We start from the raw sequence: 27,197 nt of genomic DNA on the forward strand, positions 1-27,197 counted from the left end.
GCTGACATTCAGTCTTGGCCACCACAAGAGGTGCCTTCCAAAGCCGACCAAGTGAGACAAATTATGGAAAGAGTACGCTGTCACTCCCCAGTCATGAAGCAGGGATGATCGCTTTTCCTGTTTGGCGACTGAAAGAGGAGAAATGGTTATTACTTTATATATGAAAACTCTAGATTTATTAAGACATTGAAAGTTTAGTTTGGCAGTATTCGTGAAAATAAACTCATCCCCTCTCTGCTTGTTAATTGTGATTGCATTGTGGGAAAAGTAAAAAAAGAAAAATATTGTACCTTTCTGCGAAAGCTACAATATTTTTTCCATACAAACTGAGGAACTTGTGTCTTTTAAAGCCTACTGTGCATACAGCAGATGCAAAATCAAATGTACAAGTTTGTTATGGGTCAGAGTTGTCCATCTGGTGCATTAACTATAAAGAGACCATAAGTAATGCACCATCCTGTTAATTTAGAAGACGTTTTAATCTTGTTGGGGTGTTTTGTCTGTATAATTTCAAATGCAGCAAACCACCAGATGGACATAAATATTCATAAATAAAAAAAAACTGAAGTAGTGTTTATATATTTTGTGAAAAGGTGAATAATTACCTTGAGAGCTTGGTCACTTGGTGTTCTTGATCCCCTTTAATCTCTCAAACAAATGTCATTATTTCTGCCAGCAGAAAAATCTTGTGGGGCTCGACAATTCCGTCACTGCTAACAAAACAGTAGGTATGCTGCCTTTTCCAGCCAATCATTGCATTGACAACAATCACTGAAATGGGAACATAATTAAAAATCCAATTAATCATGCAGCTTTGGACCAAAAACAGTGAAAACTGTGGGCTGACCTTCAAAATACAATTTTCTCTCTGCCCTTAAACTATAAAGAAGGAAAAAGAAATACCTAAATATTTTTTTCTTTTTTAAAATTAATTATAGAGGTAGATTGAATACTTACAGGGCACAAACAAAGAGTCATATGCACTGAAAAAAGTGATATTGTCTCCTTTTAAATATAGCATATTATATTTTGGTATATCTTTTCAATTCAAATGAGTAATTCCTGTCTACATATATAATTCGAGTAACTCCAGAATACATTCCCTGCGTTTTAATCCAATTAATTTTAGTTAATTAAATGTAGCTCAAAATGCTTAAGTATGTTTTTCATAGCCTCCTGCTGGGCCATTTTGCGCATGCGTTAGGACAGGCCACCATTTTGCGCGCGGACTGAAGAAGCGGACTCTTTGTGTGCTGCAAGCGGGCTCAAGTTAATCGCACAACTTCATATAAAGGTGGTCTAGCTTCGGTAAGTAAACCTTTTACGGTCGTTTTTGTTTTATTTTTTTACCTCAGTCAAAGCATGTTGACTCTTTAAGACGTGTGCACATGGAGAAAGAAGTCTAAGTAGTTGTACACCTCTGAACTTTGTCATGAATTTGACTTAAGCTAGCTATGTGCTCTATTAGCTACTGCTCTAGGATTGCCAGGCTTCTACCGTTCTACCTTTAAAAGCCGGAGAGCAGTCAAATGCTGGAAGTGGAAGCTAAATCATAGTCATTCATATGTATATTAGGTTGTTAAATAGGAATTCTGGAGGGAGGGGAGTGGGGGTGTGTGATTGAGGGGGTGGGGGAGTGGAGTGTTTCAGTTTGCCATCTTAGGGAGAAATCAACACACATGGGTGTAGGTCCTTTGTTGCTGACATTTATTGATAAAAACAGTACAAAAACCAACCATTTGTACACATATTTACAAATAATAATAAAAAGCGAGTGAGTATATTACAACATTTTCAGCAATCACTCACAATCCTGGCATGGCATGGCAGCAGAGGTTGAAAACACCTAAGAAATAAGATAAATTGTTATTTCCATAGCCCTTTTACACACAATGAAACACATAAACATAGAACCACAAAAGACCTGCAACATACCTGAGTGGTGAATTCATTGCGATCTGTCTGTCTAGTGGATTGAGGAATTTCCCTGCGAATCCTGTTGACTGTGCCGAGGATGGTGGTTTTCCGTCTAAGAAGTTTTTGCGCAAGTGAAAGCGATGTGAAAAAATTGTCCGTGGTAACATTTCTGCCCTTGTCTACGAATGGTTCCATCAGCCTCATTACTACATTTTCAGAAAGTCTCTCCCCAGTGGGACGATTGGGGTCCTTGCCAAGATATGGGAAGACATTGCAAATGTACTTGGATTTTAGGTCGCAAGCCACCCAAAACTTGATCCCAAACTTGTCAGGTTTACTTGCAATATTCTGCAGGAAACAGCACCGAGTCTTTGATGGGAAAAGCTGTTCATCAACGGTGATATGTAGACCAGGGTTGTAGCACGTGATGCAGTTGGTGACAAATGATCCCCACACACTGGAAATTGCAGCGAACTTGTCAGTCTTTGCTCGATCACAGCGGGTGGACTTGTCATCAAAGCGTAGGTGTTGCATGATGTCTTGGAAGCGGTTTCGTGCCATACAGGGAGTGCAGAATTATTAGGCAAATGAGTATTTTGTCCACATCATCCTCTTCATGCATGTTGTCTTACTCCAAGCTGTATAGGCTCGAAAGCCTACTACCAACTAAGCATATTAGGTGATGTGCATCTCTGTAATGAGAAGGGGATGCAGAGGGATGCAGCAGTCTCAAAATTGCAAAGCTTCTGAAGCGTGATCATCGAACAATCAAGCGTTTCATTCAAAATAGTCAACAGGGTCGCAAGAAGCGTGTGGAAAAACCAAGGCGCAAAATAACTGCCCATGAACTGAGAAAAGTCAAGCGTGCAGCTGCCAAGATGCCACTTGCCACCAGTTTGGCCATATTTCAGAGCTGGAAGAAGTCTGCATCCTTCAAGAAAAACATGATTTTCATGCAGGACAATGCTCCATCACACGCGTCCAAGTACTCCACAGCGTGGCTGGCAAGAAAGGGTATAAAAGAAGAAAAACTAATGACATGGCCTCCTTGTTCACCTGATCTGAACCCCATTGAAAACCTGTGGTCCATCATCAAATGTGAGATTTACAAGGAGGGAAAACAGTACACCTCTTTGAACAGTGTCTGGGAGGCTGTGGTTGCTGCTGCACGCAATGTTGATGGTGAACAGATCAAAACACTGACAGAATCCATGGATGGCAGGCTTTTGAGTGTCCTTGCAAAGAAAGGTGGCTATATTGGTCGCCGATTTGTTTTTGAATGTCAGAAATGTATATTTGTGAATGTGGAGATGTTATATTGGTGTCACTGGTAAAAATAAATAATTGAAATGGGTATATATTTGTTTTTTGTTAAGTTGCCTAATAATTCTGCACAGTAATAGTCACCTGCACACACAGATATCCCCCTAAAATAGCTAAAACTAAAAACAAACTAAAAACTGCTTCCAAAAACATTCAGCTTTGATATTAATAAGTTTTTTGGGTTCATTGAGAACATGGTTGTTGTTCAATAATAAAATTATTCCTCAGAAATACAACTTGCCTAATAATTCTGCACTCCCTGTAGTTCCAATTATCTGTGGGTTTCCCAGGTTTGCTGACCAGCAGTCATTTACACTACCTTTCACCCCAATAGAAGCGTACGCTGCAGATGGAGAGCCAACGGCTAAGGCCAGGAGAAGTATCTCGAGTCGCCTTCAGAGCTTCCTGTGTTTCATCACTCTTGACATGCTTCATAGCATTCAAGAATGGACTATTCAACATGCACAGCAAACGGAGCATGTTCATTGGTTCATGGACCTCCCTGAACTAATGGCATTTATTGCAATTGTGATCTTGCGGGGGGTTAACAGGGTTCCATCTGTAAATGACTGCTGGTCAGCAAACCTGGGAAACCCACAGAATGCAAGAAAAATCAGGCCACTGTGCGATGTGTTCACTGCTACAGATACACATGTGGTAAATGCAGACTACAGATACCATGGCAGTGCCAGGATTGTGAGTGATTGCTGAAAATGTTGTAATGTACTCACTCGCTTTTTATTATTATTTGTAAATATGTGTACAAATGGTTGGTTTTTGTACTGTTTTTATCAATAAATGTCAGCAACAAGGACCTACACCCATGTGTGTTGATTTCTCCCTAAGATGGCAAACTGAAACACTCCACTCCCCCACCCCCTCAATCACACACCCCCACTCCCCTCCCTCCTGAATTCCTATTTAACAACCTTATATACATATGAATGACTAGCCAATTTAGCTTCCACTTCCAGCATTTGACTGCTCTCCGGCTTTTAAAGGTAGAAACACAAAATGATGGCTCCGCGGGGGTTTAAGAGTAATTGTATTGATGCGTTAAAATGTCATATGTTTTTAGCTTAGTTCTTGTGGCACACTTTGTACTAACAAATTATGGAACGAGGCAATTTCTCTGTAGTTAGCTGTAAAGTTCACTGTACAGTCGCCTGCAGTTTTAAGTGGAGAAATCGTCCCTCCCGCCACAACATTGGCATTAAGGAATAGTCGGGCGGGGGAGGGGGCTTCTGAACACACCTGCACAGTCAGGGGTGCAGTAGGAATAATAATAATAATAATAATAATAATAATAATAATAATAATGGATACTTTATTGATCCCCATGGGGAAATTACTTGTTTTTCTCTGCATTTGACCCATTCACTCAGTGAAGCAGTGGGCAGCCCACTAAGCAGGCGCCCGGGGAGCAGTGTGTAGGGACGGTACCTTGCTCAGGGGTACCTCAGGGTAGCCGTAATAAGTAGGAAATAAGTAGGATTGGCGTTGCACAACGTCTTTTGTGCAGAAAAAAATAATGGTTGTAAACTGTGGAGGAGAATAACTCAGTGGTTGCCAAAAATGTGAGATCAAAAGGCACTGAGAGTGATGTTTGTCAGAACTGAAATTAACTCAGAAAAGAAGTTGCTTCACTTGATAGAGCTGTTGAGTGCAAGACCTGTCAGCGGTCTGGTTTAGCATTTAAAGCCTCGCTACGTGCTTCCAAACCGCTGCATTTAATCTCAGAGAAAACTAACACAGAGAAGTAAAGCAAGTGTGTAAGTTCATCTCTTTATGTTTGCATAGTATTTCCATGTTGAGCTTAACAACCGATGTATGGAGCCACAGCTGGACTGGCTGTCGGAGTTTTGTATTGAGGGGGAAAGGAAGCGATTTGTTTTATACTTCAGCTAGAATGAAAAAAGACACAAAGCTGGAGTTATTCGGTGTCTTCATGCTGAACAGCTAAAACTTCTTCCCTCATTCTCCCCCCTCCCTCTCCTGTTGCTACTTCAATCATGAAACTGATCGATTATCAGGTGATCGGCTTTTCTGTCGCTAGTCTCTCTCATTTGTTAGTCACCCAGTTTGCGCTAGAAAGAGGAAAACGGCAGATAAACAACAGCAGCACGTTTAAGCTTGATAAGCTGTTGCTAGAATTTTTTTAATATTACTTCTAGTATCCGCTTATGTTTTCTGGAGCCACAGCCGTAATAGCTGCTGGTCATGATAGTTTGGATATGTGGTGAGAAGGAAACATGAAGGTGAAACCAGGAGAAGTTTTTACTGAATCATTAGAGCTGAACAGGTAATGAAGAAACAGGTTTACATTTTAGGTCACATGAATGAGTTGAAGGGAAGTTATGAACTGTTTCTGAGAGACAAATAACTCCAGGATCCTTTTTTAGGTAGCTGACAGCTGGTAACTGTGCAGGGGCGGATCTAGCAAAGTTTTGCCAGGGGCCAGGTAGGGCATTAACAGGGAAAGGGAGACACAAAGACATAATTTTCTTTCTTATTCTCATTTAAAATGTCTAGCTTTTAATAAATAATTATTCTAAATCTTACTACCAAAGTGGTGATCTGGTTAAATGTATAGAGAGCCATTATTGTATGTAGTAAATATTAAGTCTAATATATGCCCTAGTAATAGTAGTACATATAGCATTTTTTCCTTTGGGAAGGTACGCTGTCTGCGCTGTCTGCAACTGTATTGAAGAAAAATGTTGAATCAAATTATTATAGAAAAATAATTGATTTCTGTGCATTAAAGTAGATTACGTCAATTAAGCATTATCAGGCGGAGGGTGCGGGGTGGTTTCCTAATATTTTTGCTGGGAGTTGGCAGTCCTATTAGTTAGTTTAATATTTCTATGTACTGTTTAGAATACCCGAATAAGGAGGATGGTGTAAGTTTTTTAGGTTGATCAGTATTGCTGAAGTATAAAATATTTTGGGTGCAGTGTATTTTTTGCATACAGGTATAACAGAATAGCTTTAATGTTTTGTTTTTAAAACTGAGTATGAACTTATACAAAATGCAGCAAAATATTTATAAAAACAGTTTTATTTATTATAAAATACACTATATCAGATTCATATCGGCATCGGCAGATAATCAAATTTATGATATCGGTATCGGACATAAAAAAGTGGTATCGTGCCATCTGTAGTTTGCAGTAAGTAAGATTTGTTTTGTTACAAGGGAGTATCATGAAGTAATGCACTAATGGCTTGGAAACGGTAATTGTTTGTCTTTCTAAAGTTTTTTTTTTTTTTATTTGTCTTCCTTTTCTGGCAGATTTTCTTCCCCTTATGTGTTACTGTTTATTCAAGAAGATGGTGTTATTTTGGTAAGTACATGCAAATTCCTTACATATTTATCACAACAGTATTTGTCACAGTATTGCAGGGACAAGTTTATCTATCTCATCTTAAGGGTTCTTGTGATTATTAATATTGATATTAATTAATATCAATTAATATATATGATTAAATTTCTTTTATCCAGGACAAAAGAAAAAAAAAACTTGCGAAAGTGAAATGAAAAACAGGAATTTAGTTCTTGTGATTTAAGAGGATGCAGAGCATAGGGTTAGATGGAGGTGGATCATTCACTGTGGTGATCCCTGAAGGAAACAGCCAAGAGAAAAAGGATCAGATTGCAAAAAAAAATGTGGTTTGTTTGCATACATGAGTCTTTACGGTACCCACAGGACTCCTGAAGTATAAGTACTCTGAAGTTTGCAGAGCAATTTCAGAGATGTTTGGGGCTTACATGGCAAGCATGTTTTTAGTTGCACATCTAAATTTTCTCTGCTCTCTGTTGCTGATGGCAGAGTTCTGCCCCGCTGACCTCACAGGTGAGACACTCCCACCAGTGGACAAAGAGCACAGGAAAATGTGTTGCCAACCACCTGAAACAGACAAATATCTGCTTTTTAAAACCCTTTAAACCCGTTAAATGGACTGATGCCATTCATTTCTTCTTTGATTAACAGTAGTAACATCCTTCATGCACTGTATACTAACCCATATGATAATCATGCTTTATGAAGTGATGGCAATTGCATTGTAGCATTTAATGAAGAAATAACAAAATAATCATACCAATGATTAAGCACCAGTCTTCTTTTTTTCTGTGTGTGTGTGTGTGTGTGTGTGTGTGTGTGTGTGTGTGTGTGTGTGTGTGTGTGTGTGAGATACAGGTAAATGCTGAATTCCAGTGTATTACAACACTTCAACTGGAGATGACCTTCGCGGCACAGTTAGACAGAATTACACCTCAGTTGATGACAGTTTTCCAGAAGAAGGGCGGTGTTTCTGGGCAGAAACTTGCCCACCACTTGCAGATCATGCAAGAGGTAAATCTGAATATTGCAAATTCTATTTGGATTTCTTTTGTCTTAAGTGGCAGGTCACTGGTGAGTCCAATAAGCCGTTTTAGGTGACCAGCCAAGCAATCTAAATTTTGAAATTTCATATATAAATTTTATTTACTATGTTTGAACTGACATATGATAAAATTTACTTATTGCGAATGTCAGACATTGTTCTTTTTTCCAAATTGGTTTAATCAGCAACTCTCTTTAAACAGGCTGAAAGTGATGTTAAAGTGAAAAGGGAAGCAGTTCTCAGGGCACTTTGCCTCTACCTTGGTGAAGAGGACGGAAGCCTTATTCGGGAGTTCTTTGTAAGTCATTTAAGTCATTGTAAGCAAGTCATCTATACACACACTTTTTAGATAGATATCTGTGTGTGTGTGTATTATACACACACACACACACACACACACACAAACGACTAGATTGGAATTTAATTGTAGAGTTAATTGTTTTTTCTTTTACCTTTTTATTAAATGTTTAGGACATTGAAGGAGATGATATCCAGAGAGACCTGAAGAAGCACACCATGGGCATTTATGTCATCAACAGGGAGGATGGACAAAATGGACATTATGATGACATTGGAATATTTGTTGAAGGGGAGATAGTCATGGACAACATTGGATCTCTGGCCCAAGCTTGTGCATTGATGCTTGGAGTAATCTATGCACTAAACCTAGCCTTCCCCAAGGAATTGAAGGACTATTATGAATTCATTTAGAAAGTGTTGATGGGATTCGATGGTGAAAAGCTCTCCCCCAAAGTCTTTGGGCTGAAGAACAAAATTGCTACTGGATAGGAAGATTTCTAAAATAACACATCAAGAGAATGCTGTTATGTAAATTACCAATGACTGGTGCTCTTGTGAATAGGAGTGAAACTCTTGTACAACCATCATTTGCTCTGTGTTATGTTTCGATTGAACATTTTAACTTTCAATAATGAATGTTTCACGTGTGGTACATTTGAGTAGCTTGAAGAGCAACTTTGTAATTATTCAGTTATAGCTGCTGCCCTGCGTATAATCAGTGTTAACTCAACCGGATTAAAAAAAAAAAAAAACATTCATGATTACCACACTGCAGCACACTGGTAACACTTTAAAGACTATTAATTGTTTTGAAGCGAGTATGTTAGGTCAGAAAATATGTAAAACATTCAGAATCTTCAAGGAAGGACTAGAATGGAAAGACAGTGGTCAATAAGCAGTAAGGAAAACACAAGTTTAATTTTAAGTCTAATTACCTTATTAAAATGCAATTTCTAAATATGGATCGCAGAACAGCAAGTCTGAAACTGGTTAGTTTGTGGATGCATCAGTTTCTAATTGTGATACATTATACTGCTGGTAGTGTTTTATTCTTTTATGTAAGGAGTTTTTTTTTTCTTTTTTAGAGGAAGAGAAACATTGGTTAACATTTCTCTTGTCTGTTGTTTCTGTTTTGTTTGAATACAGCTTTTTAAAGCTACTAGTTCATAGGCAAAAGTTTTGTAATTTGTATTATACAAATTGCAGCAATTTCCCTTAGAGATGTGGATTCTTATTCTGTTTGCAACAAATTTTGCATTAATAAATGATGTGAAAGAATGTTGTAGTTTTCATTATTGACGTTTTTAAAAACTACAAATCAGGGTAAGCAATATTTTTTAAGTAAACTTAACTTAATTGAAATAGAGAGAAATTAACAATTTGATTGATTTGAATATAAGTTTGGGACATAAGTGTAAAGGAAACAAATTATTCTGGTACATTTAACACGACCTTAGTTGGACTTACTAATAATATTTGACTAAGACGTATCCACAACAGTTAAGTTAAAGTAGCTTAAAAATATATGTTGGTTTTACTCGCTTAAATTAAATTCAGTGTACTTAAAAAATATTTCTGGATTCAAACAAATTTATTTCGTGCAACCACTTGTCATAAAAAAATTGAGTAAATTGAACAAAACATTTTTTTCAGTGTGGGGTTGATGCGTTGTGACCAATCAGTCAGTTCAGTTATGAACAGCAATTTAGTGGTTAGGTTATAACCTGCAGCTATATACTGTATACCTTAATGAAGGCGATAGCAAAATAAGTTAGGGGTAAATGCTCAGGAGGAAATCCTCAAAACTGGCAAAAAAAATGTTAAAAATAGCAACCATTTCCAACAAAATCTTTTGTCATCCTCTGTTTCATAAGACCTTTATTATATCATTTATTTTCAACCATCATTCAGTTTAGAACAAATGAAAATTGTTTTTTCCAGTTTCCTATCTGTCCCTTGGTTCTGTCCAATTCTTCAAGAACACATAGCTCTCCAATACATTAAAAACACATTGTATGAGGGTTTCTCTTTTTAATCTCCTACCAGCAGCAGCATAGTTATTGTGTCACTCTATCTGAACAATAGAAATGAGTGTAACTCCACCTTTCCCTGACATCGACATATGGGCCCTGTCATGATCCTGTTTCCAGGATGAGCCTAACTCCTGGGCTACTAATGCACACACACCATTTATGCCCGGCATACATGCCCGGACAAACTCATCCGGACACATTCAGCTACAATAGTGTCACGCCTGGATTGGCTCTGTGAGCACTGTCATGGCCTGTTGAGCACGCAGAGGGGTTGTGGGTGGCAAGGGCTGTGAAATAACAGGGTGGGGGACGTTGTGCAGTGTGTTGACTCTCTGTCTTACACTGTAAAATGAACCAGTCTGCTGAATACGATAAGCAGTTTCGATCAAAAATTATACCGATTAAAAGTAGGGATGGTAATTTGTCATGAGTACACAGATCTAGATGCCAATTTGTGTATCAGGCACTTTCTATTGTCTACTTCTTCCTGTGGACAGGAGATAAGGACTAGTCAATCCTGGAAACCAAATCATTGTGCATGTCTGCTGAACTCAAGAATCATCCCTTTTATGTTTTTCTTTTTTTTTTTTTTTTAAGGAGACCACCCTCTTATCCAGTGGACACTTCAGAAAAGCAAACAATCAGGTTCAGGAAAAGCAGCAGTATTGTTGCAACCCCACATTTCCCATAAGAGCCCTCCTCCTGCCCTTCTTCTAGAGTTTGAAACCAAACCTGAATGAAAGCTGAACAAAGAGCAGCTGTCAGTGGTATAGATGTACTGGATTAAGCAGAGAAATGAAGACCTGTTGTAGAGTTCAGCCAAATAGACTCCCAGGATCTAAGAGGCAGTGGCAAGGAGCCACATTTCTTTCATGACAGACTTTTAATGAGCTCTAATGAAATATCTGCGGCTCAGCAGTTGTCCAGGGGGTAAGTGGTGGATCGCTGGCCACCTAAGAAGGAGTAACAAGAAAAGGAAGAAATAAACTCTTAAGAAATAACTTGCTCTAATGCTGCAGTCTTTCATTTGTATGTTATAATCATACCAATGGCAAATTTAAATATTTTTGCTCGAGTACCTCCATTCGATTAGTATGAACCAAGCAAGGCTGAGCTGAGTGCATAATCACTCAAGTGGAATGTGAGAGGCTGTAATGCTCATTAAAGTAGTGAAAAACTGACTGTTTGAATAAAGAAACTTTTAAACAAAGCTCATATAAATGATGAATGCATATGACTCTAATTTTAAGTAATACATTTGAACGCCACTGATAAAAAGTTCCCCACAAATACAGTGCCTTTTCCATTTCCTTTACAAAGTTCTGTCATCTAGCTACTTGATATTTCACACTGAACAATCAATAAATAAAATCCAGGGAGTGAACAATCAGTATTCTCATCAATTAATGTCAAGGATGGATAATTGATTGATTCATCCTCTTGGGAGCATGAATGTCTGTCCCAAACTTTGTGTCAATTCATGTACAACATATTTTTGAGTTGCTTTCAAACAAATTTCATTTTCAAAAAAATGCAACCTATACCTTCTCTGAACAAGTCATTAAATATTAACATATTAAATTAGGTTAGTTGTGTTATTTAGGTTGGTAAACTAGTTGGTTAGGTGATTAATACAGTTATAACCTGTTAACAATCATTTAATACAATTATGGTGGTTAGTATGTGTTAGGATTTCTAAACTACAAAAAGACTTGTAAATTCCAGCTGGGTTTAACCCTCTACTGCATAGCGTTGCGCTGAGGCAACAAACCACATTTTCATGCCTTACACTGGCCCTTCAAAAAAAACAAACTTGTTTTTTTTCAAATAATGCTACCAGGCACATTTCTTTCCAGTAAAATGATGAGTTGAAGGTAGTGTGACTTTCATTTGGGGGGGGGGGGGGCAGGACCCCTTTCTGCAAGCTGCACTACATGAGAGACATCTCCATTAGGAGGCAAGATAAAGATCACTATTTTACATGTTTATAGTGAAATAAATGTATATTAAAAATGCCTGTATGTGCATGAATATGTTAAGAAGCATATTTGATTGTTTGTTCTACTTTTTAAAATTTATTTATAGAGTAAAACTGTTAAAAAACTGTTAAAGGCAACACTGCGCAGTTAGCCCAATTTTTTCAGGCAATATAATGCATTTGCATATGTGTGTAGAGATGTGTTTGTGTGCATTTATATGATCATAGTCAATGTTTTTTACTTTACAATCTATTCATAATTACAGGACATGGATGTAAAAACCTTTTATGCAAGGAAACCAAGGGAATGTGCACTTTCTGTCCTCAGAAAGTAAGGACAGTGAGCTTTCAGGGAGTGACAGTGAAGTAGAGGAGTGGATCCCTGAATGAGGTTTGAAATGGCCTGTATTTATATAGCGCTTTACTAGTCCCTAAGGACCCCAAAGCGCTTTACATATCCAGTCATCCACCCATTCACGCACACATTCACACACTGGTGATGGCAAGCTACATTGTAGCCACAGCCACCCTGGGGCGCACTGACAGAGGCGAGGCTGCCGGACACTGGCGCCACCGGGCCCTCTGACCACCACCAGTAGGCAATGGGTGAAGTGTCTTGCCCAAGGACACAACGACCGAGACTGTCCAAGTCGGGGCTCGAACCGGCAACCTTCCGATTACAAGGCGAACTCCCAACTCTTGAGCCACGATCGCCCTTGAGGGACACTTAGGAGCTCAGGGGTCAGTTGGTAAAGTAACTGTGTCTTTGTGTGTGTTAGTGCCCACATAGCAAGCAGGTCTGGCCAGGATCTGGTATCAAGCCGGCACTTTGAGTAATCTGGGAGAGTAGAAAAGCGCTATATAAAAATCAGTCCATTCACTGTCTGAACACAGTTTCGGCATGTTACTTTTGCACTGTTTTGCATGTTCCGGCACATGTTGTTATTGCATGGCTTGATTAAGGTACACATTATGCTGACATCTGGGGCCAGAGCTGAAACTGTTCTGGGCCAGCACAGGGCCAGCAGTGTGTCTACAACTGGCCCGTGGCTGCACACCACCTACAGATGGCCCACATACCGCAATGAATAACGGCCCTTTGGTGGCCCAGATCAGGTTTGCCAGAGGTAATCCACACATTGGCCAGCACAGGACAACCAGGGTGTCTGAAACTGGCCTTGTGCTGGCCCATGTGTGGGTCACCTCTGGCAAACCAGGTCTAGGCCATGAAAGGGCCGTCATTCTTTGCGGTATGTGGGTCATGTGTAAGCATATTGTGTGGGCCTGATCCCTGCCATACCAATATTGCTATGTGGGTGTCAGTGTGTGTGGTCATGTATTATTGTTGTGGGGACACAAATTTGTTTACACACTCACATTGTGAGGTCTCGCCTACTTTATGGGGACAAATTGCATGATAAATCATTCAATTTTAGGGTGAAGGCTTGAGTCAGGGTTAGGGTAAGGTTCAGGCAGGGACTTGTGATGGGTAGAGTCAGGATAAGTCTCCAGGAAATTCATGTAAGTTAATGTAATGTCCCCAAAAGTGATGGAAACACAATATGTGTGTGTGTGTGTGTGTGTGTGTGTGTGTGTGTGTGTGTGTGTGTGTGTGTGTGTGTGTGTGTGTTCAAATGTTGGACGTATTTTGGTGTTTTATTGTTTTGTGAAATGTTTACATTGTTTATTTGTTGTTTATTTATTTGTTCATCCTTGTTGTACTAATACAACTTATTAAAGAATAACTTGGCATTTTACTACCCTTGTTGCACAGTGAAGCAACAAACCAATATCTGTTGGGGGGGGTCAAATTTTATGATTGATATATTATTAGGGACCCTAAAGCTCCCCCAAAATAGGGAGAAATATTTTTTCCCCAAAAATTAAAAAGTCATGCAGTAGAGGGTTAATTTAGTCATGTCTTAAGTTAAATCTGGGTTCAAGTTTGACATTTGTACACCATGTTGCTATAGCAACCACAAATACCACAGTTTCTTGTAATATTACAGCCATCATTTTGTCTAAATGATGCCCAAGCAAATATTGACAAACATTTTTATGTTTTAATCTTCTATTTCATTTGTTTTCTTTGTCATGATTTTGATATGGTAGTTACATTTTTTTTTTGTTTAACCTATTTATGAAGTAAAATGTAATAATTCAGTAAAAATTATCAAAGACAAGACAGGAATAAATAGATAATGTATGACTTAATAACAATAATACTATACAAACAAAATAGAATAACAATGTACACTAGGTACACAAAATGTGGAATGTTAAGCCAAGCAGCACTAGAAGGTTGTGTACTTAAGCATGACTGTTGCTTCTCCTAAACTCCCGATACTCTGCAGTGGAACAAAGTGCAACTTTAACTGAAAAAACAAACAAACAAACACAGCTCCTCCTTGTTCGTAAAGCAGAAACTCTTCCTCCCACTGATTATTGTGAGATGAAAAGCTTTTACATTACAGTAAGTGAAGTTAACAAAAAAGCCTTGCTCTGGAGCTTCCGATTCATCATTATGTGCCGCATTCCTGTGCACGATCCGTGTGAACACCTTCTAGAAAGAACGATTCCTTCCGCCTGGCTGTGTTTTATTCATGGGTGCCTCTCTCTGCTCCATTAAGCAGCAGAGGTATCTCAGCCTTCAGGAAGATGGGTATTGTGCAGTACAATTAGGAAAGAGGTGACCAGGTAGTATATGTAATATTTAAAAGTAGATCTTTCCTGGAATGGCTGTATACAAGAGATGTCGAGCCATAGTGGTGTACTGTCTAACTAACAGACCACCAGAGATCTTGCAAAAATATCCCAACTTCAGGACAGAGTTGATCAAATTGGATTGGCCAGCACCATTGTTTATGCCCTCTATGAAAACTCTTATTCGTGTTATGTCATTTGACACTCTGATTGGCAATGGAGTGTCTCTACTTTTTAATTCATCTCCATCTAAAAACAACAGCTTTGATTACATGCACTTACAAATCCTCTGCATTTTTATGACAATGAAATGCTACATCTCATTGTCATGCCTTATTCTTTTATTGCATTTTCCACAGAGCTGCAATTCAAAACTTACCCATGCTAAAAGCTCCCTTGTTCTAGCCCCTAAAATAAATCAGCAAATGTAATTATTTCTGCTTGAGCATCTGAGAAATGTTACTAAACCTGGACCTCACCGAATATGCATTTGGCCGAGACACTGCTTTTTCCCATGATTGTCTAAGCGCTTATATAACTGGAGTTATCCCTCTGCTAATGTTTTGTAATACATTAAAACTGAATTGTTTATGGAATGTTTTGATACCCTCAGCTGATAGGTGTAGGCGGGAGAGGTCTGAGACAAAGAAAGAATGCAGTGTGAGGGAAAAAAAGAAAGAAACAGGGGAGGGACAGAGAGAGACACAAAGAGAAAAAGACGCCTGCACAACTCGTCTGTACTGAGGATCTGTCTCATGACTTAAACATTCTGGGGGATAAAATATGCCCACACTGCAGGAATTCTTTTCTCAGTAAAACCTGCAGTTTCAGCAGTGCGAGAGGCATGCATCAATGCAGCATTGTATCAGTGTGTTGTGACCATATTGTGCTGCCTCATGGTTGTAAAGTACAATCTAACAACACCTTTGCATTGCAGCACAACAGTAAAGGGACATAAAAAACTACTGCAGAAACCTCATACATTTTGTATGTTACAGTTTCTTTCCGAGTATGTATATTTGTTCAGTCCCTTGCAGTAACAATAAATGAGCTCAAACGTTTTAGTGGTCTAACTTTTAGATGTATTGCATTTATCATGATCCCATTACACTGGAACCAAAACACAGTTCACTAGTGTACATTAACATCAAAATACATTGTGTTCTGGGGGCCTCTGGATGTCTGGAGTTTTGATCTCCTCCATACCTGCTTCATGCCCTGGAGGACGGGGCTGTGGCCCCCCCACACCCTCTAGCAGATCATTACATGAAGGAACCTTTTAAAAACAAAAAACAAGCGCGTCCATGCTCACAGGTGTACACACGGGTGATCACACCCACAAACTACACCCTTTTTGGCTCCTACCTCAAAGCACACTGTGTTCTGTTGATCTTATGTGCTGCACAATAATGTTTAATATTTAGTATTTACTGTCATATTCCCATATATCATTGTGATGTTGTTTATTCTATTACTCTTGTTCTCTTCTGCTTGTTTTCTTTTTTCTTTCTCAGCAGGTGACCCAGGTGATCGATATATGCATTTTTTATTTCTTTTTTTTTTCTTTTCTTTTTTTTCTGCTCATTCTGTTGGTTTTTGTTTTTTGCCCTTCTCCCCCGTCCCTCTTCTCAGCTGTTTCTCTTTCCCTCTTTCTTTCTCCCCTTCTTTCCCCCAGTCAAGTCTGTCCCGTATTCAGTAAATGAAAATAAAATAAACAATAAAAGGTGAATCAAATGGACCATTACGGCAAGGCTGGGATGGTCAATTTGGTAAAGTAAATCCGTTGGGCATCTTTCTTTGCCTTTAGACAACAATTCTGATGGCAAAAGAGCCAAACGGGACAGGCAAAAAAACAAACAAACAAAAAAAACCCCATCAAAATACATTTAAGTTATGTATACAGATTGGTGCATAAACAATAGAACTTGGGATTTATTACAGTGTTGTTCAAGCATTCTTTGAATTCTCTTTTGGAAGGATGAGAAAAATTCTTTAAAATCCATTTCCAAATTTGGTGTTTTGATAATTTTCATATAACAGCCCATTGTCATTTCAGGGGTGTTATATAGTGCTGTTCTAACAAAGCAACTGGCATCTCACAGAAATGCACAGGCACACATTGGTGTTCATAGTTCACCACACGTAGAGACATTAAAAAAATCCCTTGGAGTCACATTTTGAATGTGTGGTTTGTCAGCTTGAAGAATGATGAATGTTATGCCCCCAGAAATGTGTTCTTTGTGTTCTCTTTATCTCGCTATCGTAGCTTAGAGCGGTGTGTGTATTTTCGTAACCATGACAACACGAGAGCAGTTTACGCTGAGAGTCAGGAAGTGAATCTACTGTGTGACTCGGGATATTAGCGTGTGGGCTCATTCAACCGCCAGCTCCGCCGTTACAGGATTAATCCTTTTCTCTTCGCTAAGGCATAGTCTGTGAGTATAATTCATTTTGTACAATTAAGCGGTGAAGCGTTTTGAACCGTTGTCTGTTATTCGGTTAACTTTATTGTGTCTCATATAAGCTATGCGGCTAGGCTGTCAAGCTGTGATAATTAGCCAGATGCTTTGAGCTTATTGCATCTATAATACATTTCATATATTTCATTGTATTGTGTTTACAGTATATTTCATTGTATTGTGTTTACAGTTTCACAAAAGTGCCCAGTAAAAACTTCTGGAATCCAATCGTCTGAGTCCTGGAGATTTTCTTGGGAGTGTTTAAGCTGAATGGAAACTTAGCCCATTACAGTGAAAAGACTGCAACGCAGCTAATAGGGATACGAGGATCGCCGCTGTACGGAGCTACTCATTATCGAGAGATAAGCAGCCTCCAATATAGCCTCGGAAAACTTCGCCGCAGCCGACATCTCCCGATACTGGAGACCCAACGACACGCAATGTCACAACGTAGCAATGCTGACAAAGGAAATGGAGACAACCAGTCAGAGTGTGTGCGCTCAAGGAGCAGTCGCTCATCTGGTACATCGTCTGGCTCAAAAATCAGCATAGCCATTGCCATGGCAAAAGCAAAGGCTGAAGCCGCGCAAGCTAGAGCGGCACATTCAAAAAGAGAAATCGAGCTTAAAGTGGAGCAAGCACGTATTCAAGCCAGCCTCGACGCACTAATCGATGAAAAAGAAAGGGATGCCGCCGTTGCTGAGGCGAACTCCCTAGTAGCTGGTCTGCAGGATATGGGTCTCGAAGTACGCAGCGAAGTTAACAGCCTGGTCCGCCAGTCTGTCAAAGACCAGCGCGTAGCCGCCTTTGTCTCCGAACAGGCCAGCCTGAGCGCCAAGGGTCTATCGGCTACAGAAAATAACCTTCCCCCTTCTCAGCCAGTCACTCACCCGCATAACGCGGCTCAGACCCAAGCTGCCGCTCCTGCTGCTATTACGCCACACCAAGCTCTTCAGGGCCCCTGGAGAAGCGACGCACCAACACGACAGAGCTCCAAGTCACCCTTCTACCCCCCTCCAACTCCACTCCTACAGCAGAACCCCAAACGAGATTCTACGTTTCCCACGCATCAGCCCATCCACGGGACACTCTACGGAGGTGATTACGACCATTCTACAACCACTGACCTCATCAAATATCTCGCTCGTAACCACTTGGTGACTTCAGGTCTCACCGCATATGACGACCAGCCAATAAACTATTGGGCCTGGAAAACATCATTCCAGAACGCCATTGCCAATCTAGACCTGTCTGCTGCAGAAGAACTCGACCTCCTAACCAGACACCTGGGAAAGGAGTCAACAGAGCAGGTAAGAAGAATAAAAACGGTCAACATCAGGAATCCAACTATTGGACTGTGCTCAGCATGGGGGCGCCTCGACGAACTATATGGCTCCCCAGAAGCCGTCGAACAAGCTCTGTTCAGCAAACTAGAAAGCTTCCCAAAGCTCACGACAAAAGATCCACGGAGACTCCGGGATCTAGCCGACCTGTTGTCAGAGCTACAAGCCGCTAAAGAAGATGGCTACCTCGCGGGCATGTCGTACTTGGATACCTCCAGAGGAATTAAGCCCATCATCGAGAAACTTCCATACAGCATACAAGAAAAGTGGCTATACCACGGGACGAGATACAAACAAGAACATTTCGTCAGCTTCCCACCTTTCTCCGTGTTGGTGAACTTCATCCGCACCGAGGCGAAAGCACGTACGGACCCAAGTTTCAACCTCTTCACGCCAAGCCCCCTAAACGAGAGAATGAATAAATGGGAGAGGCCCACGAAGACGTCCGTTCACACCCACAAAACACAAGTCTCAGGCACTGCCAAGTTCGAGTCTAAGGAAAGCAGGGAACGTATTGACCCGAATAAACATTGCCCCCTGCACAAAAAACCCCATCCTCTGAGGAAATGCAGAGGTTTCCGCGAGAAGAGCTTAGATGATCGCAAACAGCTTCTGAAAGAACACTACGTCTGCTTTCGCTGTTGCTCGTCAACAGAACACTTTGCAAAGAACTGCACAGCCAAGATAACATGCACCGAGTGTGGTAGCGCTGCCCACGTGACAGCCCTCCACCCTCACCCACCTACCTGGAAATCTAAATCGTTCCCCTCCATCTCAGAGGATAGCGGGGAGGAGGACAAAGCTGATAACCAGGAGGTCAACGCAACGTGCACACAGGTATGTGGGGAAGGTCTGAGTGCTAGAGCGTGTGCTAAGATCTGTCTCGTCAGGGTGTTCCCAAACGGACGAAGAGAGGAAGCCAAGAGAATGTACGCTATATTGGATGAGCAGAGTAATCGCTCCCTCGCGCGGTCAGAGTTCTTCGAAGCCTTCAAGATCTCCGGGCGCTCATACTCATACACACTAAAGACCTGCGCGGGACGTACGGAGACATCAGGAAGGAGAGCCAGCAGCTACACCGTAGAGCCGTTGGACGAGAAACTGAGTATCTCTCTGCCTACACTCCTCGAGTGTAACCAAATTCCCAACATCCGCGCGGAGATTCCCACCCCCGGTGTGGCCTATCATCATACCCACCTAAAACGCATCGCTGACAAGATACCACCTCCGGACCCAGACGCCAGCATTCTTCTCTTACTGGGCAGAGATATCTTACGGGTCCACAAGGTCCGAGAGCAAATAAGCGGCCCAGGAGATGCTCCCTTCGCCCAAAGGCTTGACCTGGGATGGGTCATCGTCGGAGACGTGTGCCTCGGAGGTGCTCACAGACCACCGGAGGTGAGAAGCTACAAAACAGCCGTTCTAGGGAACGGTCGTACAAGCCATCTCCAGCCATGTAACAACCAGATGAAAGTAACAGAGGTGTTTGAACAAGCACGTGACTATCAACAACATCCAGCGCGAACCCCGACGACGCTAATCGGAGACAATTTGGGGCAAACCGTCTTCGCTCGCACTCCCAACGACCACAAACTTGCTCCATCCAGGGAAGATTTGGAGTATCTAAGGATAATGGAAGCCGAGTGTTGCCAAGACAGCTCCAACAGTTGGGTCGCACCTTTGCCGTTTAGGTCACCGAGGCAGCGACTCCCTAACAACAGGAAACAGGCTCTCGAACGCCTCGTCTCACTTCGGCGCTCACTGGAAAAACGACCACGGATGAAAGCCGACTTCCTAGAGTTTATGGAGAAGACGCTCAAGAAGGCGCACGCAGAAGCTGCCCCTCCCTTGCAACCCGGTCAGGAGCGTTGGTACTTGCCCCTGTTCGGCGTGTACCACCCCCGGAAGCCGGACAAGATCCGCGTGGTCTTCGACAGCAGTGCATCCTATGAGGGAGTATCGCTCAACGATGTCTTACTCAGTGGTCCCGATCTTAATAACAGCCTACTAGGTGTTCTTATGAGGTTTAGGAAGGAACAGGTTGCGATCACCGCCGACATCGAGCACATGTTCCACTGCTTCATCGTGAAAGAAGACCACCGGGATTTTCTCCGCTTCCTGTGGTATAGAGACAATGACCCTACCTCTGACGTCGTGGATTACAGGATGCGGGTGCATCTCTTTGGTAACAGCCCCTCGCCTGCCGTCGCAGTGTATTGCCTGCGGCGGGCGGCTAAGGCAGCAGAGGCCGACTACGGCAGCGATGCTAGGAGATTCGTCGACCGCGATTTCTACGTCGACGATGCCTTAAAGTCTTTCAGTACAGAGGAAGAAGGCATCGCAGTTCTCCAGCGAGCGCAGAAGATGCTCGCGGCTTCCAACCTCAGGCTGCACAAGGTTGCATCAAATTGTTCCGCGGTCATCAGAGCATTCCCCTCCCAGGATCGCTCTCAGGATTTCAATGGCCTGGATCTCTCCATCGATGATCTGCCTATCCAGCGTAGCCTGGGACTGTTCTGGAACATGCGCACGGACACTTTCACGTTCCAGATCGAGATCGATCAGAAGCCGTTCACCCGCAGAGGGGTACTCTCGACCGTGAACAGTCTATACGACCCCCTAGGGTTTCTAGCACCCATCACAGTTGATGGAAGACGGATCCTAAGAGAACTCACCTTGCAAGCGGAAGATTGGGACGCACCCCTTCCCAAAGACATGGAGACCGAGTGGACTAGATGGAAACAGTCTCTTCAAGACCTGGAGGGGCTCCAAATACCACGGCCTTATACGTCCCTCTCCACCACAGGAGCCCTAAGGAGAGAACTCTGCGTCTTTGCCGACGCATCCGTCAGAGCAATAGCGGCCGTAGCCTACATCAGGGTAACTGGCAAGCAGGGACAAACTGAGATTGGGTTTGTCTTTGGGAAATCGAAGTTGGCTCCCCAACCTAGCCTAACTGTCCCTAGACTTGAACTTTGTGCTGCTGTGCTCGCCGTCGAGATCGCCGAGATGATAGTCGCAGAGATGGACACAACGTATGACAACATCACCTACTACACAGACAGTAAGGTCGTACTGGGATACATCCATAACCAGTCAAGGAGATTTTATGTCTACGTACACAATAGGGTCCAACGTATCCTTCAGTCACCCTGTCCCGGCCAGTGGAAGTACGTTCCAACGCATCTTAACCCAGCTGACGTTGGGTCAAGAGCTGTAGCATCAGCCCTGCTCAGCAGTACACCATGGCTCAAAGGACCAGCCTTTCTTTGCGACGCATCAGGGCATCCATCCGAGCTTCAAGAGACGTACAATCTTGTCGACCCCGACATCGATGCCGAAGTGCGTCCACAGGTGACAACGAAACTCACCCATGTTGCTAAAGGCGTGGTACGCCCTCAACGCTTTGAACGCTTCTCCAAGTTCAGCACACTCCATGCAGCCATTGCACATTTGATCCACGTAGCTAGCTCCTTCGCTCGCTCGACGCAGGGCGAATGTCGAGGCTGGCACATCTGTCGTCCTACAGAAGAGGAGCTGCTGAAAGCCAAAGTGTGCATCGTAAAGAGTGTCCAGGGTGAGTGCTACGCGGAAGAGCTCAAGTGTATCGGTTCTGGAGTCGACATACCATCTTCCAGCAGCTTGTGGAGATTGCATCCCATTATGGACCAGGATCGACTACTCAGGGTAGGAGGTCGGATCGAGCAGTCAGGCTTAGGCATGAACGAGACTCATCCCATCATCATTCCTGGCCGGCATCACCTCGCAACTCTGCTTGTGTCCCACTATCACGAAGCAGTAAAACACCAGGGGAGACATCTTACTGAAGGTGCCGTTCGGGCCGCAGGTTTTTGGCTCGTGGGAGCCAAACGCTGTATCAGCAGTCTGCTCTACGGATGCATCACTTGTAAGAAGCTGCGAGGGAAGGCCGAACATCAACGGATGGCAGCCCTGCCGGCAGAACGGTTACAAGTAGCACCTCCCTTCACCTACATAGGTGTCGATGTCTTTGGACCGTGGGGCATCGTTTCACGCCGCACAAGAGGAGGAGTTTCGAACTCCAAGCGATGGGCGGTGATGTTCTCGTGTATGTGTTCCAGGGCAGTGCACATTGAGGTGATCGAAGCCATGAGTGCCAGCAGCTTTATTAACGCCTTGAGGAGATTCTTTGCGAAGCAGATACGCTCGGACTGCGGAACTAACTTCGTCGGCGCTTCCCGTGAGCTGGGGATGGACAAGGAAAACTCAGGGTTCGACAGGGTGGAGAAGTACCTCAGTAAACAGAGCTGCACCTGGGTGTTTAACCCACCCCATGCATCCCATATGGGTGGCGCATGGGAGAGGATGATCGGCATTGCCCGCCGTATCTTGGACTGCATGCTGCTTGAACAGAGAAAGTCTCGCCTGACGCACGAGGTTCTGACCACGCTTATGGCCGAGGTAGCAGCAATTATGAACGCAAGGCCGATCATTCCAGTGTCATCCGACCCCGAGTCGCCCTGCATCCTCACACCAGCCATGCTCCTGACTCTCAAAACAGGCTCCGCGCCTCCTTTGCCGTCAGGCAAGTTCGAGGAAGCAGATCTCTTCAGGGAGGAGTGGAAACAAGTTCAGGGCCTGGCAGACATGTTTTGGAACAGATGGAGGCGTGAATACCTCAAAACACTGCAACTTCGACACAAGTGGCAAGGGAAACAGCCGAATCTTCAAGAAGGGGACGTAGTTCTCTTAAAGGATGATCGGGCAGAGAGAAATGAGTGGCCCATGGGCATCATCACGAAAGCCTTTCCAGGGAAGGACGGTCTGGTCCGGAGAGTCGAAGTGGAGGTCGTTAAAGATGGAAATAGAAGAGGATTCTCTCGTCCCATTACAGAAGTAGTTCTGCTTCTTTCTCCAAAGTCTGACTCTGCCAATTGATGTGGGCTCTTAAAGACCCCAAGCGGGGAGTGTTATGCCCCCAGAAATGTGTTCTTTGTGTTCTCTTTATCTCGCTATCGTAGCTTAGAGCGGTGTGTGTATTTTCGTAACCATGACAACACGAGAGCAGTTTACGCTGAGAGTCAGGAAGTGAATCTACTGTGTGACTCGGGATATTAGCGTGTGGGCTCATTCAACCGCCAGCTCCGCCGTTACAGGATTAATCCTTTTCTCTTCGCTAAGGCATAGTCTGTGAGTATAATTCATTTTGTACAATTAAGCGGTGAAGCGTTTTGAACCGTTGTCTGTTATTCGGTTAACTTTATTGTGTCTCATATAAGCTATGCGGCTAGGCTGTCAAGCTGTGATAATTAGCCAGATGCTTTGAGCTTATTGCATCTATAATACATTTCATATATTTCATTGTATTGTGTTTACAGTATATTTCATTGTATTGTGTTTACAGTTTCACAAAAGTGCCCAGTAAAAACTTCTGGAATCCAATCGTCTGAGTCCTGGAGATTTTCTTGGGAGTGTTTAAGCTGAATGGAAACTTAGCCCATTACAATGAAGGCTTACATTTCAACCTAAATGATCTACTAAACCTAACCAAGTACTTTTTAATGTCTTAATCTAATCAGTGACTGAAAGCAAAAGTTTAAAAAAAAAAAGGGTGCAAAAGAAACAATTTAGTGAGTGAGCAGAAGTGCAAAATAGGACACAAACAATGATCTTCTGGGTAGCCTGTACTCTCCTCGTTTCGTCCAAAACAATCTAATATAGGACACATAAGCTTTGTGGATTCTACTTCTTGACATGGTATAAGATTTGTAGTCAAGCTGGCGGAATGGTTTTAATTATGTTTCTTTTTCTTTCTTTCTTTTTGGACAGACAGGGAAAAACCAGATGACTCATAATATTTCCTGGCATTTTATTTTTATTTTTTGAAGTTCTTTAAAGTTCTACCAATTCTTTCAGTATGTAAAATTGTCCACCATATGTCTTCAGACTTTCTCTGATGAATAGTGGAACAAAAAGTTGAGGAAAATACATAAAATAATGTATCTGTAAATGCAGTTACTTTGAGTTAAAAAAGCTAAAATAAAACCAACAAGTAGAAACACCCTCCTTCTGTGGAGTTTAGGGGATGGCACATCATGTAGACATTGGCTGACTTGCAACAAATGCTGGATGAAGAATAGAATGTGTGGTTCGACATGCCAAGCAGCCTCGCATCTACTGGGACATTTATTAGAGACTGCATGGATAATCCATCCCACACATGAAAGAACTGTGCAAATAGAGAGGTCGGCTAGTGTAGCTCAGACTAGCCATTAAATCTCTGCCCTGCAAGCCAGTTAGTGGCTAAGCTATCAAAGTTAGGTGCTGTCAAAGGGCAGTTTTTGCACAGGACAGAGGGCTTTTGAATCACTGGGCTGTAGACAGAGATAGTTAGACTGCAGTTCCGTGAGAGTATGTTTGTTTTTACTGGGAGATGCACAGTGCGGCAGAGCAGACAAGGACTGCTCTTGAACTTGCTCTTAAAAATAGGGCTGGCGCCATTTTGGTTTTTTGGGGCAGTTGGCACCCACAAAGGCGCTGCATATACACTCAACAAAAATATAAACGCAACACCTTTGTTACTGCTCCCATTCCCCATGGGATGGACGTAGAGACCTAAAATTCATTCCAGATACACAATATAACCATCCCTCCCAAACAGTGGTCACAAATCAGTCCAAATGTGTGGTAGTGGGCACATCTGCTATATTGAGATAATCCATCCCACCTCACAGGTGTGCCACATCAGGATGCTGATCTGACATCATGAGTAGTGCACAGGTGTACCTCAGACTGCCCACAACAAAAGGCCACCCTGGAATGTGCAGTTTTTTGCGCTATTGGGGGTCTGGGGACCCAGAACCCGTCAGTATCTGGTGTGACCACCATTTGCCTCATGCAGTGCAACACATCGTCGCATGGAGTCTATCAGATTGTCAATTGTGGCCTGTGGAATGTTGGTCCACTCCACTTCAATGGCTGTGCGAGGTTGTTGGATATTCGTGGGAACTGGTAAACGCTGTCGTATACGCTGGTCAAGCACATCCCGAACATGCTCAATGGGTGACATGTCCGGTGAGTATGCTGGCCATGCAAGAACTGGGACATTCTCAGCTGCCATCTGCCCTGAACAATGTGAACCATGATTCATCCGTGAAGCGCACACCTCTCCAACGTGCCAGACGCCATCGAATGTGAGCATTTGCCCACACAAGTCTGTTACGGCGACGAGCTGGAGTCAGGTCAAGACCCCGATGAGGACGACGGGCATGCAGTTGAGCGTCGCTGAGTTTCTGACAGTTTGTGCAGAAATTGTTTGGTTGTGCAAACCAATTGTTCCAGCAGCTGTCTGGGTGGCTGGTCTCAGACGATCTTGGAGGTGAACCTGCTGGATGTGGAGGTCCTGGGCTGGTGTGGTTACACGAGGTCTGCGGTTGTGAGGCCGGTTGGATGTGCTGCCATATTCTCTGAAACGCCTGTGGAGACGGCTTATGGTTGAGAAATGAACATTCAATGCACGGGCGACAGATCTGGTTGACATTCCTGCTGTCAGCATGCCAATTGCACGCTCCCTCATTGCTTGTGGCATCTGTGGCATTTTGCTGTGAGACAAAACTGCACATTCCAGGGTGGCCTTTTGTTGTGGGCAGTCTGAGGTACACCTGTGCACTACTCATGATGTCAGATCAGCATCCTGATGTGGCACACCTGTGAGGTGGGATGGATTATCTAAATATAGCAGATGTGCCCACTACCACACATTTGGACTGATTTGTGACCACTGTTTGGGAGGGATGGTTATATTGTGTATCTGGAATGAATTTTAGGTCTCTACGTCCATCCCATGGGGAATGGGAGCAAAAACAAAGGTGTTGCGTTTATATTTTTGTTGAGTGTATATTCATCCACTACTGCTGTGGGCTTCAGTAAATGTACTGCTTATAGCCTGTATAATGTGTTTTTCTAATGTTATAGTTTGCACTTTTGCTGATAAAAAAAGTAGACCTGCCAATGTTTGCAGCTTATCAGTCACCACTGCCACCTTGTTTGTGTTAATGTACCCATAGCGAGACGAAGAAACATTGGTCTGACTTTTCAAGATATTAAGCACCTTAGCAGGTCCGCTTGGGTTGCTGATGCTATGGTAAGTGAAGCCAGACCAGAAAAGATATCCTGGACATGTTTAACTTTCCATTGCACAGGCTGCAGGTTGTTTACTCATTTCTTCAATATTGATGGTGTCTCCATATCTTGCAGTTGTGATGGGACTGTTTTCCATTATGTAACCATGGCTTTTGGTTCTGTATGATCACACTTACCTTTACTGTAAGTGGGAGCTGGGAGCTTGCAACTGTACAGTAATTAGTCTGGAAAAATAGGTTAAAGGGTCCAAAGCTGCTGTTGCTAACACTTGACAAAAACTGGAATGCACTGAAGGTCAGATTCCAGCAGAAAAGTGTTATACAACCCGGAGTGGGTGGGAGGGCACAGAGGAGGGCTTTCACTCGCTTGTCTTGCTGACTTCAGAAGAACCACAAATTCCTCAGGGGTATTTATTTGTAGCAAGGTGATTTCCAGGCCTGATCAACCACATATTGAGAAGTGAGTGGAAGAACAGGTAGAGGAGAAGGGGAAAGAGCAGTAGAAAGCAGTTTATCTGCGCTGTGATGATACTCTGAACAAAGACTGCAATAAAAAGGAAGAAAGAGTGATTTTCATTGTCAGGTTGAGGTACCGGAGGAAGAAATGGAAGATAAAAATGGTGCAAATGAAA

At 42.6% G+C, this 27,197-nt stretch overlaps 1 protein-coding gene across 2 annotated transcripts; it reads left to right on the forward strand.

Moving 5' to 3' along the window:
- The first annotated feature begins 1,207 nt into the window (after positions 1-1,207).
- LOC146676918 (uncharacterized) lies at positions 1,208-8,537 on the forward strand. Of its 2 annotated transcripts, none has more exons than XM_085416578.1 (5): positions 1,208-1,308; positions 6,536-6,587; positions 7,443-7,598; positions 7,832-7,927; positions 8,101-8,537. In XM_085416578.1, exons 3-5 carry the CDS (start codon positions 7,485-7,487, stop codon positions 8,338-8,340), a joined length of 450 nt encoding a protein of 149 aa, XP_085272704.1. In that variant the 5' UTR covers positions 1,208-1,308; positions 6,536-6,587; positions 7,443-7,484; the 3' UTR covers positions 8,341-8,537. The 2 variants fall into 2 exon arrangements, with proteins under 2 accessions (XP_085272704.1, XP_085272712.1); XM_085416586.1 differs by having other exon boundaries at positions 1,222-1,308; positions 7,437-7,598.
- Positions 8,538-27,197: the final 18,660 nt, after the last annotated feature.

Source organism: Rhamphochromis longiceps, linkage group LG2 (assembly GCF_057381845.1).
Source record: "Rhamphochromis longiceps isolate RC_006_pf linkage group LG2, R_longiceps_female_GT1.1, whole genome shotgun sequence".
Lineage (NCBI taxonomy): Eukaryota > Metazoa > Chordata > Actinopteri > Cichliformes > Cichlidae > Rhamphochromis > Rhamphochromis longiceps.

Coding starts and splice junctions, on each gene's coding strand:
- LOC146676918 (XM_085416578.1), top strand. CDS start 7,485: ATGACCTTCGCGGCACAGTTAGACAGAATTACACCTCAGTTGATGACA. Junction 7,599..7,831: donor ACTTGCAGATCATGCAAGAG/GTAAATCTGAAT, acceptor CTCTTTAAACAG/GCTGAAAGTGATGTTAAAGT. Junction 7,928..8,100: donor GCCTTATTCGGGAGTTCTTT/GTAAGTCATTTA, acceptor TTAAATGTTTAG/GACATTGAAGGAGATGATAT.